Consider the following 15,194-nt stretch of genomic DNA (forward strand, 5'->3'; position numbering starts at 1 on the left):
GACTAGTGGCATTGCATTAAAGACAAGGCAGCTGGAGGTATCATTTTCAGAGTAAAGGGAGTTGTAATGAGATTTCATTGACTTCCCCAGAACAATGTTTTGTAAGTGGGTTTTTTGAGATTTTTGTGAATATTTGATGAAAATTTATCAATTATCTCATAATCAAATTCTTTAAAAATAACCTAGCTTTAGCTAAAAATAAACTTGAACCATATACTTTCTTCAAGATATTGCTCAATTTCCCATTTAATATATAATAATATAATAAGTATACTACAACTCTCTCAAAAATGTAAATACAAAAATTAGCTTTTAATTAATTCTGATATGCTGTTTGTTTGTAATGTTTGGAGAGTGTTAATGGAAGAAAAAATATAGGATCGAAAGTAGTTAAGCCACTGCATTGTATGTCCTAACTTAAATAAATATAAGTTTTTCTGCATATTTGTCATTTGCAAAGGAAAATAGTGTCATGGAAATAAATGGGAATATTCTCCTACTATGAAAGAAAACAAAAAGAAAGAAAATGATTTCTAACAACATGTTGAGTACTTATTATGTGCCAGGTATTGTCTGTGTTTCACTATTCAGATGTATATTTGTGTTGCTGACTTTTCAGAGAAAATGAAAATGGTATGGATTATAAAAAATATTTAATCAATCCGCCACTAACATTTCCCAATATAGTGATAGTTTATTATAATTTACTACAGTTTGGTTGTAATTTTTAAATTTTACCCCCACTAGCCCCTCTCCCTTTTTTGTTTTAACACTGCAAAAGCAAGAGAATCCCACTAAATGTAGATTCTAGTTTATGTATGTAAGTACATTTTGTTGTATAGTGGAGTTTATTTTTCTACCACTGTCTAGCAAATAATAGGGTGACTGTGTGTTTTGACCAGTTTATGAGTAAAGGTCAATTTCATGCCTATGGTAATTAGCTGAGTTTATTCTAGGCTTTTGGCTAATTCTGGTAATTTCCCGTGAAACAGTATATTTAACTGAAAAGTAATTCATCCTTAAACATGCTGGTTTTTTCTTTTCATTGGAGACTATTCAATTTTAAAAGGTGATTTATTTGTTTTTTTTTTTTCATGTTTGTATTTTAAAAAGTGATCAATGTCATTCTATAGCTGTGACAGACTTTACTAAATTAACATGGAAGTATGGAAGGAATGCTTGAATAGGGAAGTGAAAGAAGAACTGAACGGTAGTGGTAAAAATAAGGCGCCTTTCCAAACTGAGAACAGAACAAAATTTAGGGAAGAATGTCACCTCGGTTTATTTGGCAATAAAACAGGCAATGATCCTGTTCTGTGACAAATTCAAGGAAAATGCTATTTCTATCCTTTTGGAAGCAAGAAGATCAAATACCGTTTTAAAGGAATTTGGTTTTTGATGCCCCAAAATCACAGACTTACTTTTCTTTCAGACCCCAACTGTAAATTAGAAGACAAGACAGAAGATGGAGATGCATTAGATTGTAAGAAAAGGCCAGAAGATGGGGAGGAGTTAGAGGAAGAAGCTGTGCACAGCTGTGACAGCTGCCTCCAGGTGTTTGAGTCACTGAGCGATATCACAGAACACAAGATTAATCAATGTCAACTGACAGGTAAACAATACTTATCACTTTGTGTCTTCTTATTTTATTCTATTTCCGATTTTTCCAGTTCTTTTTTTTTTTTATTTTTTTTTTTTATTTATATATATTATCCCCCTTTGGAAAAGTTTACTCCTATACTTGAATGTCTTGGTAGGGTTAGTGATATTTAGAAAGTAAGGTGCTCATTTGCAACAAAGTCTGGAGCAAACTTGTCTTTTGACTTTGAGTACATGTAAGGAATTATACAGTTGAAGCTCTTGTGTTTACTATATTTCAAGAATCTTGAAGTCAGAAATTGTGCTGATTTTTTTTTTCTTCATAGTTGTATCTGAAGTTCCCAGGTACATAGAAGGTTCTCAATAATTGAAATTGATGATGAGATGACTTTTTTGGCTGTGCCTGACTGAGAACACCTGGAATGTATGGGCTATAGCTTTCATTTTAGCCATGCTTCCGGTCTGCATATCCCAATTACATGGTGTCAACTTTTCTAACATTCTAACATTATCATAATAATTCTGTGAGATAAAGAAAGTATTACTACATTATCCATATTGTACATGTGTACATTGAGGTGAAAGAATTTGATTTATTTACTTGCCCAATTTAGCAACAGAATTGGCAATAAAATTCAGACCCCCTCACTTGTAGCCTAGTACTGGTTCTGGTACTTTAAAATTTCTTTTCTGAACAGTCTCATAATTAATTTACTATATGGACATTAGTGGAGCATGTTACATCATTTCATTTTACTTTTAATATTTGATGGTATTATAGGTTTTTCCCCCCTAAATACCACATTTCTCTGACTGCAGCAGACATCAGATATAGTCAATAAATACAGTGTAGACATTACCAATACATATATATTTCATTGACATCACTGAATACATGTCACACAGTGTAATATTTTTAAAAGGTCCTGCCAAAGGCATCATGCACTTCGACAGATTCTATTTTTAGTGAAGCATTTTGCCCTAACAAAGTAATTCATTGGTTACTTTGGTCAGATAAATAAAATCCAGCTTACAGGTATATAATGCTTTATGTTTACAAAGCTCTTTACATATATCATCTTATCATTTCTTACTGCAATTCTGAAAGCCAAATAAATGTTTTTCTTATTTTATGAGGAAATGTGTCTCAGTCACATGACCTAGCCAGGATCACACAAACTCTAATCCAGCCTCTCATCCTAAATTCAGATCACAGCCTGTCATCCTAACTTCAAATTGTTTTTTTCCCCTACTGTACTTGAGAAGTTGTTTTAAATTATTGCTAAAGACATAGTGATCTGAAAAGTTATTCAGTATATGTTGTGGTGGGATATTTCACTTTAGGGAAAAAGATAGCTTCCTATAATATTACTTTATATTTAATATAACTTGATCATTTAGTTATCCTTTAAAATGTTTTCATTGCATACCTTTCATTGTGTTTGATCCTATGGGCATTAGATATGGTCTTTATTCTAAATAAGTATAATGATCAAAAGCAGTAATTGTTGAATGATTAAATACTGTTGTTTTGTGTAGATTTAGCTTATGCTGAAGATATATTCATAAAGATGATGGAAAAACCATTCATTAAGATGTTTAATTTTATGCTATTCTTGTGGGTTCTTTATGATATATATATATAGAGAGAGAGAGATAGATAGATAGATAGATGTATATCTGTATGTCTTCATTAGTGCTTTCTCTATTATTATGGATTGAAACTATTAAATTGACTTGTAGATTTTATTATGATTTGCTGTTTATCATCTGGACAGTCTTCTTCCAAATATAGCTAGAATGGGCTTCAAATGGACCCCTACTCAAAGCCTTTGCAGCTTGATGAGATCTGTCATAGCTCATTCTTCATTGACCTAGAAGCCTTTACTCTTGTTACCACTTTGTCATAATAGGGCATTGAAGATTGTGTTGATGATGGTGATGGTGATGAGAGTCCTCACAAATTAAAGCTTTTTATTACTGCCTTAGTCCAGGCATAATTCACCATTTTATGCATGAGAATGCTTATGTCAAGCAGAATTCACTATCTTATGTATGAGGATGAAATGATGTTCAGAATTTGATAGGCATTGGCCTGTCTCTTCTACAAAATGACCAGGGCTAGAGAAAAAGTTTGGGGAGGAGTAAAGAATGGAAATAGACTAGAAGAGAAGGAACAGACAATCTGAAGGAAGCAGCTTTGTTTAAGTTCAAAGGGAAATCTTTGATTAACTCCAGAATAGTTTGGGAAAGTTTGGAACCACCTAGAAACATTTTAATTGCCAAAGAAATAGGACTCTTCTCCTTAGTTGAAATGTTTTCAGTGGAAGGTTTGACCTCTCCAGTTTTTTCTTTTGCTTTATGTCAGCAGTAAGATTTCCTTAAACTCACTCTTTCTTACTGACAAAGGTATTATTTGTGGCTTCATCCAAAAATTATATTTGTTTTTCCTTTATTTACATTCTCCATTTTTGATTTCCTTTAGTTTGTTCTTTTTTAATTTTTTCATTCTTTGAGATTTTCAGTCATTTTTGCTTACTACAGAGACCAACACATTGTTTTTTGTGTCTTCCTCCATATATTTGCAGTTCTCGCCATCTAGATTTTCCTAGTTTCCTCTCTCCCTACTCTCTTTTTTATATTCTCTTACCATTTTCTTTTCTCTTTCACATGTACTTTCTACTTGCTCTGTAACCCTTTCTTATGCTTCTCTCTTCATAGCCAGAACAAGACACGAAACTTCTTTGCCGAGTATTACTTTGGAAAAGTGGGCCATTCTGATCAGTAGTGGGACATTAGCATGGAAATAATGCAGAAAGCTACATATCAGAGCTGTTACTGCTCTCCAGAATGTCAGAAAATTCAGGCATGGTTTTTGGTCTGATGATTCTTAATGTTTGGTTCCAGGCATAGACATATTCCTGGCCTCAACTGACTATTATGTTACTATAATTCTACTAATATTTTTATTTTGTGGGTTTTCTTAAGAGTAAGCCAACAGACCAAAGAGCCCATTCTGGTGAATATTTTCCATCACTTACCTACCTATGTAGCTGGTGACACAGTAGATCTGGAGACAAAATTTAGAATTGGACTAATTCTTATTGAATTGCACCGCAAGCCTGAGAGCCAAATAAATATCACTATTCCTATTTTGTGAGAAAATTAAGACTCAAAGAAATTAAGTGTTCAAATCTGACCTTAGATACTTACTGGCTGTGGGACCCAGAACATGTCACTTAACCTTAGTGTGCTTTAGTTTCTTCCTCTGTAAAATGGGTATCATAATAGCAATAATAGTAGATAGTTAACAAATGCCTGTTTTCTTCTTTCCTTTGAGCTGTGTTAAAATCTGGCAGTACATGTAGGACTTTTGTCTAGAGTAGTCCAGATACTGGAGAACAGGTCAAATCTGAAGCAAGTCCTGACTCCACAAGTTATTTCCATTATGAAGGAACCTTGGAAATATTGGATGCTGTCATTCCTGAATTCAAATCTGTATTGAGTTAATCAAGGAGTCCTTATGTACTCTGGAATAAAACTAGTTTTCTAAATGATCCCAGAATCCTCCTTTTAGTCCTCAGTAAGTAGAATACTTAATACCTGGGCTTGGGCAATATGTTTTGGTCAGAAGAAAAGCAGTGGAAAATGGTACCTCACTTTTTTCCAGTGCTTGACAACAGTCCTGTCTTTACAGTAACCCATTTTACAGTTGAGTAAATTGTGACTTATGTGAGTTAATTATCACCTTATTCTTACAAATCTGATAGGCTATTTTAGCTCTGGTCTAAATTAAGGGATGTCTGATCTTAAGGAATGTTCAAGTTAGAAAGGATCTCAAAAATTATCTAATTCAAATGCCTCATTTTACAGGTAAGAAAAGTAAGATATGTTACGGTTGCATGACTTGCTCTTAATTAAGAGCAAGCTATAGCTTAAAGTCAGGTCCCTTCACTCAAAATCCAATGTTTGTTCTGTCACTCTACCCACTAACTCTCATTGGACTGAAATTGGGAAACCTGGGTCTTGGTCATAGCTCTGTCACTAACATATTAGGTGTTTTTAGACAATAATAATAGTTAACTTTCATATAGCAATTTAAGACTGGAAAAGCACTTTAATAAAACACACTTTTTTGGGACTTAGAAAAACAACCCACCACAGTGTAGATGCTAGTATTACTCCTTTCCTTCTCCCCCATTTTATAAGATGAAGAAATTGAATTTTAAATTTTTTAAGTGACTTGCTCATAGTCACACAACTAGAAAGGATTCAAGATAGGAATTAAATCTAGATCTCTCCCGAGTCCAGGTCCAAACTATGTTTGTTACACTAACCATTCCATGCCTCACTTTGCTTTTTTGTAAAATGTGACAATTGGATTAGATGATCCCTCAGGTCCCTTCTAGCCCTGAGTCCATAAGAACAGGCATCTTTTGAGGTAGACTGGAATTAAAATAATTAAATTGATCTTTTGGATTTGAAGGGACAGGATGATATTCATACAGGTGAGTTCTGCTCTTTTGGGGGGCTAATGACATAGAGTCTCTGGTCTCCTCTGTATCATGGGCAAATAAATTCTTTGTCACTGTTGCTTAGGGGGATGGGGGAAAGAGCGTATGGTATAAATAAAATAATACGATTCAGAATATAGCAGTAAATGGAAACCACCTGTATTTCTTCTCTAGCTTTGCTCTCTTGCACCAAAAGGTCCAAGAAGGCAGTGAAATGAGCTTGCTAATGCTCTAAGGGCTTTTGGATGCAGAAGACACATTATCAAAATGTATATTTAAAGAAGAAAAAACATAGAGAACCTCTTATTTTACTAATCCACAAACCCTATCATTTCTTGCCAAGCCTTGTAGGGGGTGAAGAAAGCGGGGAAACTGGAAGGGTCTCATCACACTTCTCAGCAAAGATTTAATGGCAGGGTGCTGTAGGGAAAGCTGAGATTACTAAAACTAAATTACATTTACAAAACAGACTGTGAACTAGCACTGTAAATCCTCAAAACTCAGCTACCTTTACTAGGATAAATGTCTAATCGTTTATTTGGTTATGTTACATATTTCTTCTTTTGAGTCAGTTTCCTTCACTCTGTGTTGTAAAATCTGATCATTGAGAAAAGATGTTTTCAAATTGTTAGTGTGACAAACCTAGGCATAAATATGAAAAGGAATTCTTAGTCTTTTGTTAAGTAGTGATTGCCCATCCAAATGCAGATATTTGTAAAGATGTTGTTGATGGTGCACATTGACTGGTACATCAGACCAGTATTGACACAAAGAAGTTTATTGCATGTATAACTATATCATTATATATAAGACTTTAGGTAGTTGGTTACTTAGTCAGTCAACAAGCATATGTTAAGTGCATATTGTGTGTCAGGTACTATATAATTGAACATAATGGCTTAGACTACTATATGGATGTTTTTTGCAGAGTACATAACATTACTACTCTTTGCAGTTACAAAAATTCTTTTATATTTTGTGCAAATTGTAGTCATTTGCCAAAGAACCAGTTAAAAAAAAAAAGACCGAAAGAATACATTTTACATGGTCATGTTAGCTTAAAGACAATGTTTCTCGACTTAGAAATCAACAGATCAAGGATCCTAAAACTGAGCCTCAAATTCTGCTTGCACACTCAAATATATTTTCATCATTATGAGGACTTTGATAAATGTTTTCCAACTTCTCCAACTCTTAATTCTCAAATCTTCCCTCTATTATTTCGTTTATACTAGATAATGCTTGCTTTGCGTGTGTGTGTGTGTGTGTGTTTGCATTTTATTTTCTTCATTAGATTTTAAGTTCCTTGAAAGCAGGGGTTTATCTTTTACTTTTTTTGTTTGTTTTGTTTGTATACCCAGGGCTTAGCAGGAATGATTGGCACATAATAGTAGCAAGTACTTACTAAATATTAATTGATTAAAATCCACAGTTTTTTAAATTACATGAAAAGAACGGGGTATTTTTTTTAGACATAAGTTAATAAAACATAAAGTAACAGTAGTGATTATCCTTTTTTTAACCCCTCAAAATTTTCTTCCCTCCCCTTTTTTAACCTTTAGAATCTTAGAATCTTCTGTTACTGTTTTCCCTCTCCTCACCCCCAGAAAGAAATCTGTCAGATAAATACTGAAAAGTTCTCAGTTCATTCTTGAAAGAATGTCCTGCAAAACTCCCTTCTGGTGTTAGTTTTCCCGAATGAGGTGGGACTGAATATGTTAATTTAATAGTCTGTGCCCTGAATCTGTTTGCCTTTATGTTTATCTTCCGGAAGTAAAAGTGATTATCCTCAATTGGTTCTAACCTCTAAGCTGTTGGATGAATGAACTTCTCTTTCCTGTTTTGGAGGAGGGATTTTAGGAGTTTTGCCCGGTCATGAATACTTAGTAATTTTCAAATTTCCAATTTCATAGTAGTAATTTTTATATTGAAATTTAGCCCATGATTTTTCTCTTAATGTTTTTGGTATTAGATCATCTATAAAATAACGTATCTGTATAAAAGCAACGCATTTTTGTGCCTGTTATTTACTAGAATTTATGCATGTTCTTAGGTTTAGGAAACTAGGATTTATAAAAGGGATGTATTGAACTACTGTTCTGTCTTATCTATCTGACTAGACATCCATCTCTCTCTCTCTCTCTCTCTCTCTCTCTCTCTCTCTCTCTCTCTCTCTCTCTCCCCCCCCCTTCTATATGACAGATGTTGCTATATTAAGTATGTAACTTGAAAATTTAAGGAGAAGCAGGTTTCAAGAACAGCTTTGCCACTACAGCGTATGTGTTTTTAATTCGTGTTTTCAGTTATAAAAATAACTGGTGGATTACTATTTAGTTATCATTCCATACATAAAGTTTTGAAAACGGTGTTATTGTAGGATAGACTTTCCTTTGATCAGAAGCCTTATTTATAAACTATTCAATTTTATTTTTATAACAAATTAGTTAGGTGGTTAGGTAGAGAATTCTGTGAATCAGTGATATAATTAAATTACTTTCTGTACTTTAAATTTAAAATTTGTTTTAATTACCAACTTCAAATGGTAAAATAGAAATTAGAAGAAACAAACACTATTAATATGTACATAAGTTAAGATTGCAGGTCTGATTGTCTCCATATAATGTATTTAAATGAATCTTTATTTCATGCTTTGTATTTAATGTTGTAATGATAATGGTCTAATTATTTGCTTTTGTTTCATTCTACCTCCCCCTCCCCCTTAACTCTCAATCTGCCACAGTAACTGTAACTGGAGTATCTGGTTGTGTATCTAAACCTAGAAGAGATTTTAGAGTCATCTAGTCTCAGTCCTTCATTTTATAGATAAAAAGTTGAGGCCTAGAGAAATCAAGTGACTTTTTTCTAAGATCACACAAGTTATTAATTGCAGAGCTGGATTAGTTCAATATTCTGTCCTTTGGACCATGATCTTCCAATTTCTTTCCCTGATCAGTTTATGGTGTTGAAAGCAATCACTTTGTCTTCATGTCAGATTGCAAACTGCTTTCACACTTAGGCGTGGTCCTTAACATTCATTCATTTAGGACTTAATTAATAATCATGTAGAAGTGAATACCTCTTTCTTGATGTTGAAACCTGTAAACTTTTTTCATTTGTGGTAGCATGTGCTTTCATTGGTACATGTTTCTATGCACATGCAGGCTCTGACACATTCTTCCTTTTAAATGTGAAATTCAGCACAATAATTACAAACTAATTAAGCTATTACACTACTAAACTTGAAATGATGAGATAATTGTGATATTTGTGGCAGTCTTGGTTATATTTCGAAATAGCTAATTATTAAAGAAAACTATTAAAAGTGCCCAGTTTCTGTCTTTTTCCTTTTGTGTTAAGTGACAAGGGATATTATCTTTGGGGAATAGTCCTAGTGTCACAGAGATCTATGACCTCTTAATAGGCATCTGGAGGAGAAAGTGGGAATCATTCTACGATGTGCCCTCAGGATTTAGTCCCTTTAAAGTTCAAGGTATAGGACTGGAACTCTTCAACTTTTCCTTTCTTTTAGTTTTACCTTCAGGGGGAAATTGATCGATTAGAGGTGATTATTCCACAAACTCTGAACCCTTTCTCCTTCTGTGTTGCCAGAGTAGCTTCTCAAAGTTTAAAGAGATTGTCTCTTGGGTAAGTGAATTCAAGTAGATTATTGGGATAGAAATCTTTGAGCACACATTAAAAGTACTAAAAGTGAATTTGGACCTGAAAAAATAGTTTAGAACAAAAAGTTTGTCAGGATATATAATTACATTTGTAGCATTATAAATTTTCATCAGTTTGGAAAATCCCTCTTTTTTGATTTTTCAGTGAACATGCAGATGTTAGAATCAAGTTATAGTAGCACTTGAAGTTAAGGAAATGGTAATATTATTCTTTGATGTGAGATGGATGTGCAAAGTAATTCCCTCAGCACATCCTGAAAGTAACCTATGTACCTGTGTATTTCTGTTTTTTTTCCCCCAAGGAACTGATACATATCTGTAAAAGAAAGGGGCTGGTGATCTCAAAGATTCTGCCTGTCATAATGCAATATGATTCAAAATTTTGTCAGCAGGAAAGTTTTATCTTTATCCTTTTGTTGAAGAAGAAAAACATTTTAAATGTAATCTTATTCTTATGAAACATTTGCTTTCATGACAAACTTGGAAAGAATTAGGATTATATTTCATTTAAAGTCCCTAAAATGTGAATTTAATTTTCTTATTTATTTATTTTTTAATTCATTTCTTAGAATCGACCTATTACACTGGAGGTACAGTATTAGCTCCCCCTGGTGACTAAATTAAAACATCAGAAAACCTATGGATAGAAAAAGAGGAACATAATGATGAGTCATAGTAACTTAAATAGCTAAATAAATAATTATTCTATAAGTATGGTTTTGTATATGTGTGTGTATATGTATGTGTATGCATATACAAACACCTCAAACAACAAAAACATGTAACATAAATTTCATTCCACTTTTTTTGATAGTAGTGAGAATGAGCTGATTTGGGAGGAAAGGACATACAGCAGAGGCAGGTATACATAGTTTTCAGTAATAAGTGAAGTAGCAGAGGAGAAAAAGCAAGAAGAAGACATATTTTTTTCTTTGCCTCCTAAAAATTAGTTTATATTACATTTATTTATTTAGTTTATTATATTAAATTATATATTTAATTTATTAGTTTTTATAATAATTAATCTATGATTATTGATCTATAATCTATGATTTCTTTGACATGGTGCTCACTTCATTGATCAACTGTTATAATGCTTTCTCATTCTGAATAATTTTATTCCATTTTTAAAAATGAATTCTACATAGAGGAGCTATCCAATACATTGAAAGCTTTTTAAAAAAAATTCCAAGAGTGCCAATGTAAGAATACTCAGGCTTTGCAACTGCTGGCTTTCATTATATATGTTTTCCTCTTTTTCCAACCATAGATGTCCTACTATGAGAATGTCACAGTTTACTTATAACTATCACATAAAATTTCATTGCTTTTTTAGGTTACTTGTAATTTTGATTCTTTACTCAGTCAGCAGATTTTTAGTAAACATTTATACCACAATGTTAAACACTGTGGTGTTAAAGAACTTGAAAACAATCTCTCCTCTCAAAGAACTTACATTCTAATGTGGGAGATAATGTATAAATATAGCTAGTTACATACACTATACATGGAAGATAATTTTGGAAGTGCAAGAATCTCATACAGTTAAAGTGGAAAACATTGATATTAAGGACATGGACTTGGTGAGTGTAAACAATTTAAGCCTTCATTTAAAGCAGAAATTCATAACCTTTTTTTTTTTTTTTTTAATTGGGGTCGAGAAGGCATCTCTTTGGCAGACTGGTGAAGCCTATAGACTTCTTGTTTAGAATTATGTTTTTAAATGCATAAAATTAAAAAAAAACTGATGATTACAAAGGATAACAGTTATAATGAAATAATTATCTAAGTATTTTTAAAGATAAATTCTTGGAGTCCTGGTTAAGAATGACCAATTTGGGGGCAGCTAGGTGGCAGAGTGGATAGAGCACCAGCCCAGAAGTCAGGAGGACTTGAGTTCAAATTTGACTTCAGACACTTAACGTGCCCTAGCTGTGTGACCTGGGGAAGTCACTTAACCCCAATTGCCTCGGCCAAAAAAAAAAAAAGAATGACCAATTTGAAGGCAAGACACTGTAAGAGACTTGAATTCAAATCTTGATTTTGTCACTTTCTAGAAGTGCACTTAGTATAATACACTCATCTTCCCTAAGGCTCAATTTCCTTATCTATAAAATTTGTATAATAGTTCCATACTTGCAATGCCTACCTCATTGGGATTGTAAACCTTGAAACACTACATAAATAAGATTCCATTATCATTATCATGGACAGCACTTCAATTTCCCAAATATAATCCAATCCAATTATATCCTTTTACCTAACACCACACCCAATCCTCTGTGCAAATGTATCTATTGATAGATTAACTTGTTATTTTGCCTAGTCAGTTATATGTCATATGTCATAATCTGGGCAATATTCTTTTAAAAAATTGCCTTTCTTTTCCCCCACAACAATGTTTTGTTGTAGTTTTTTGCATTGCTGTCTATTTTTCTAAATGAATTTCTAATTCTAAATCTTGTATATTTCTGTGAATGATTCCCTCCCTCTCTCCCTCTCTCCCTCCCTCCCTCCTTTTTTCCCTCTCTCCCTTCCTCCCTCCTTCCCTCCCTCCCTTCCTTCCTTCCTTCCTTCCTTCCTTCCTTCCTTCCTTCCTTCCTTCCTTCCTTCCTTCCTTCCTCCATCTCTTCCTCCCTTCTTTCCTCCCTCCTTCCCTCCCTTCCCCCCTTCCTTCCTTTCTCTTTTCTTTCAAGCTTCTTCAGTACATTTTCAGTTTGATTTTAAATCTTTTAAGCTCACTGTCTTTGAAAATGCTCTTTAATTTTTCTTTTAAATCTTGGTCACATATTTAGTGATTTTAATTCTTATTTGTCTTGACCATATAGATTACTTGCATTTTTTACCAGTTTTTGTAATGGTCATCAGAAAGTGAGTATTGACTAGACTCTTGTTCATTAAAGGAGGGTTAGTATGAGATTTAGCATTGTAGCTATTCTTTGTATATTCCAAAGGGAAAATCGAAAAATCTTATCCAAGATTTCATATATTAGTTTCTTCTTTGCTGTTCTAATTCTCCCATATAGCTCTTTCTAAAATTAAATAAGTACTTTTGTAACTTCCTCCTTTCTTCTTTTTCTTTGGAGTCAGTGTCTATTGATTTGCGCATGTCTTTCTTCAATATTTCTATTCTTCTCATTGTGGTAGAGATGGGAATTGTCACTTTTTCTTCTCATTGCTCTCCTTTCACCTTCAGAAGTCTAGATGTAGATCCTTCTGGAGCTGTTATTCTTAGTTCTTATATAACCTAACATTCTTATATAACCTAACATAATTGCTAGTCAGCAATACTTGGGTCATGAGTGTGTTTCTATTATGTTATTGAACTAACTGAAACCCTTTGGAATTCATTCAGCCCATTGTTAGAATAAATAACAGTGGACAATGATTGGTCTTGAACTTTGACACATTGCCAATTTGCATCTTAGAGGAATGGGTCAACCACTCCATTCCAATCAGACATTTTTGCCAGCTAAAAATCAGTTTTAAAAGTTGGCAGTATTTATTGATAACACAAATATAATTCTGTGTTTTTTCATAAGATAGTGAAATCTGGCTTTATGTAATGGACAAACATAAGGCAACAAGAATGTATAATAAGTAGAATAATGGATCTGAAATCAGGAATACCTGAGTTAAAATCTAGCCTCATATGCTTACTAGCTCTGTGACCCTGGGCAAGTAACTAACCTAATTTGCCTCATTTTTTTTTTTTTTTTTTAATCTGAAAAATGAGCTGTAAAAGGAAATGACAAATACCTCCAATATTTCTGCCAAGAAAAACCCTCAAAAGGGTCATGAAGAATCAGACATGATTGAAATGACTATCCTATAACAAAAAATGAACAATCATATTATTCCATTTTATGCTGTTCTGTTCACTAGATTTGATTGCCTAAAGGCAACTAGGTGATACAGTAGATAAAGCACTGGACCTGAGTTGGGATGATCTGAGTTCAAATCTAACCTTAGATAATTACTAGTTGTGTGTCCATGGGTGAGTCCCTCAACCTCTGATTGCCTCTGTTTCCTCAGTTGTAAAATGGAGATACTAACAGCACTAACCCTGAAGGTTTGTTGTGAGCATTAAATCAGATAGTATTTGTAAAAAGCATTTAGTACAATATGTTGCATATAGTAGGCACCATTATACTTTCCCCTTCCCCCTTTCAATTAACATTTATTCAGCATCTACTCTGTGCTATATACTCTCCTAAACCCTTGGGATTAAAAAAATAAGAACCAGATATACCCTGACTCCAAAAAGCTTACATTTTTTTTCTGAGGTTTTCTTTTTCCAAGATAAATTTCCAGAGATTATAAAATGAATAGCAGCCTATTGAAATATCCTGTATACCTTTATTTTATTCACCCCACTTCCTTTCCCATTGTTTATGCATTTTTATCTATTGTCTCCTTGTATATCACCTTAGAGATTTTTGTACCTTTGGTGGGATATACTTTTTCTTGTCCTGTCTTGCCCTCTGAAAATTCTCCTATTCCCTAGGGAGGCACCTTTTAAAACCTTAGCTTTTGGGTATCATGTTGCCTGGTACCTGAGCTTGCCATAAGAGTTAGAAATGATACTTTGCAAATCTGTTTTTTATAAAAGCCAGATCTGTTATATTACCAGCAAAAGCTAAGGAAGGTTTTGGTAAAGATTGAGAGTTTTGACATGGAAATTATCAAAAATGACCTTTCTATGATGATTTGATATTTATGTCATTTCCTACTGACAACATATCATTATTTACATTTTACAGATTAAGAAACTGAGGCTAAGAGAGTTTAAATTGACTTGGTAAATGGTCACATAGATTGGAAGTGTTTAAGCCAGAATTTTATCTCTCATGACTTCAAATTCAGAAACATGGTTTCTCTGAAGCCCTTGTAAATGAATGCTAATCAGAGATTGGTCATTTCACAGACATAGAGAAGAAATGTCAAAAGATTACTGCTGTAGGGAATCTCATCAACACCAAAGACTTTTGCCTTTCTTAATATAAAAGACTATATCTCATTTCAATTCAATCTCAGAATTTATAGTTTTTATAAAGTTTTCTTTATTTTTGCTGAAAAGACTTGGACTGATTTCAGACTTACCATTTTCCATCTCTCCTCTTAATATTATTTGCATTAAAATTCTATTAACTTTTTAATGAGTGTGATTAAACAATAGTAATTAATTCTTACAAAAAAGAAAATAGTGTAAGAATGTAGAGAATTCTATGAATCCTAAAGAGAAACAACTTGAAAAAAAATTAGTTCTGCTATGGAGAGATGGCAGAGGTCTAAAAATGACCCCATTAACAAAAACACATATGGACCAGATACTATCTTTGGATAGCTTCACAATATTCCCTTTGGATTCAGTAGAGTGGGCATAACTAAGCATTTGGCC

General features: G+C 33.2%; 1 protein-coding gene across 7 annotated transcripts in view; it reads left to right on the plus strand.

Moving 5' to 3' along the window:
* Nucleotides 1-15,194, plus strand: part of ZNF521 (zinc finger protein 521) — a 348,750-nt gene that overhangs the window by 38,251 nt on the left and 295,305 nt on the right. For all 7 annotated transcript variants that reach the window (XM_031946501.1, XM_031946503.1, XM_031946504.1 and 4 more), the window contains one exon: nt 1,433-1,612. In XM_031946501.1, coding sequence (XP_031802361.1) covers nt 1,433-1,612 — 180 coding nt within the window. The remainder of the gene's footprint in view (nt 1-1,432; nt 1,613-15,194) is intronic.

Source organism: Sarcophilus harrisii, chromosome 1 (assembly GCF_902635505.1).
Source record: "Sarcophilus harrisii chromosome 1, mSarHar1.11, whole genome shotgun sequence".
NCBI classification, from domain to species: domain Eukaryota; kingdom Metazoa; phylum Chordata; class Mammalia; order Dasyuromorphia; family Dasyuridae; genus Sarcophilus; species Sarcophilus harrisii.